The 1,541-nt window shown below is 42.2% G+C and overlaps 1 protein-coding gene and 1 non-coding gene across 2 annotated transcripts; both read left to right on the top strand.

The window, feature by feature from the left end:
* Positions 1–387: 387 nt before the first annotated feature.
* On the top strand, positions 388–1,537 carry LOC113745327 (heat shock cognate 71 kDa protein-like; the record flags this gene model as incomplete). The annotated part of the gene is made up of 4 exons (XM_027276857.1): positions 388–623; positions 978–1,183; positions 1,268–1,420; positions 1,502–1,537. Coding segments are annotated over exons 1-4 (600 nt in total), but the record flags the coding sequence as incomplete, so codon positions are not given.
* Positions 811–903, top strand: LOC113745328 (small nucleolar RNA SNORD14). Its single transcript, XR_003462099.1, has one exon. It is a non-coding gene; the product is annotated as a small nucleolar RNA SNORD14 (small nucleolar RNA).
* Positions 1,538–1,541: the final 4 nt, after the last annotated feature.

Here is a 1,541-nt window from a genome sequence, read left to right as displayed (position 1 = left end):
TGCATACAGTAGCTCTATTTCCTTCTTTGACAGCCAGATCGATTGCCTTTAACTCAAAAGCTGCATCATATGCATTTCTTGGAGTTTTCCATGATGACGGTGCATGATCAAAATCGAAACTCGCGTCTTCTAATCTTTTCCCACATCTCACTTTTGCATTTACTGCTCGAGAATGACCCCCCATTGGCCAGTAAAAATCTATAAATTAGCCGCGCTGTTGTATAGGCCGCAGGGTTCAAAGCGTGTGAAAAGTAGCCGCTTATATTATGAAAATTACAGTAATCATGTTAAATTACATTAGTTCAGCTGCCATGTCTTTAAATCTTGACTGTTACTAAAGCTATAGTCTGGATTGATTTCTTCACTGTCTCACTGAATTCAAGACTGACGATTTAGTTTCTCGTTTCTTTTAGGAAACATGTCGAAGGGACCAGCAGTCGGTATCGATCTCGGGACCACCTACTCCTGTGTTGGTGTGTTCCAGCATGGCAAAGTTGAAATCATCGCCAACGACCAGGGCAACAGGACCACACCCAGCTACGTGGCCTTCACAGACAGCGAGAGGCTGATCGGAGATGCAGCCAAAAATCAGGTTGCCATGAACCCCACCAACACAGTCTTTGGTAAGAATTCAGTTTTTAGTGTGGAGACTGTTCAGTCATGTCATTCTTGCCATGTCTGTTAAGAAAATCTGCAATACGTGAATAATTAATGATCACGAGCTGAAACCCAACCTGGTTGAATAAAACATAGATTTTCAGCTCTTAAGAATTAACGTAAAGGATGACATGACTGAAAATAAATTACACTTCACTGTGATGACGCTTTTCCTGCCATTCGTAGTTTCCACCAGAGGTCGAAAGACCAAAGATGGCCCAATTCCTTCCTTGGATGTCTGAGTGATTTGACTAGAAACCACGTCTGACAGCAGACCATATTTCTCTTCACTCTTAAGATATGATTTATTATTTTTGCAGATGCCAAACGACTGATTGGCCGCAGGTTTGACGACACAGTTGTGCAGTCAGATATGAAGCACTGGCCATTTAATGTCATCAACGACAACACCCGCCCCAAGGTCCAAGTTGAGTACAAGGGTGAGTCAAAGTCCTTCTACCCAGAGGAGGTCTCATCTATGGTACTCACAAAGATGAAGGAGATTGCTGAAGCCTACCTCGGAAAAGTAAGTGTTTTATTTTAGCTCAAGTTTTCTTTGAAATCCACCTTCTGATATAAGATGTGCTAATTTTGGGCTCATTTCTTTTAGACTGTCAACAATGCTGTAATTACTGTACCCGCCTACTTCAACGACTCCCAGCGTCAGGCCACTAAGGATGCTGGAACCATCTCTGGCCTCAACGTTCTGCGTATCATCAATGAGCCAACCGCTGCTGCTATTGCTTATGGGTTGGACAAGAAGGTAAATCACTATTTAAATCCTGTAATGTCCAACATAAACAAGAGAATAAGGATGGTTTTTAAAAAGACGATTTAATTCCAGGTTGGGTCTGAAAGAAACGTTCTCATCTTTGATCTCGGTG

The sequence above is a fragment of the Larimichthys crocea genome, unplaced genomic scaffold, assembly GCF_000972845.2.
Source record: "Larimichthys crocea isolate SSNF unplaced genomic scaffold, L_crocea_2.0 scaffold65257, whole genome shotgun sequence".
Taxonomy (NCBI): Eukaryota; Metazoa; Chordata; class Actinopteri; family Sciaenidae; genus Larimichthys; species Larimichthys crocea.
This window is presented reverse-complemented; position numbering and strand designations above follow the sequence as displayed.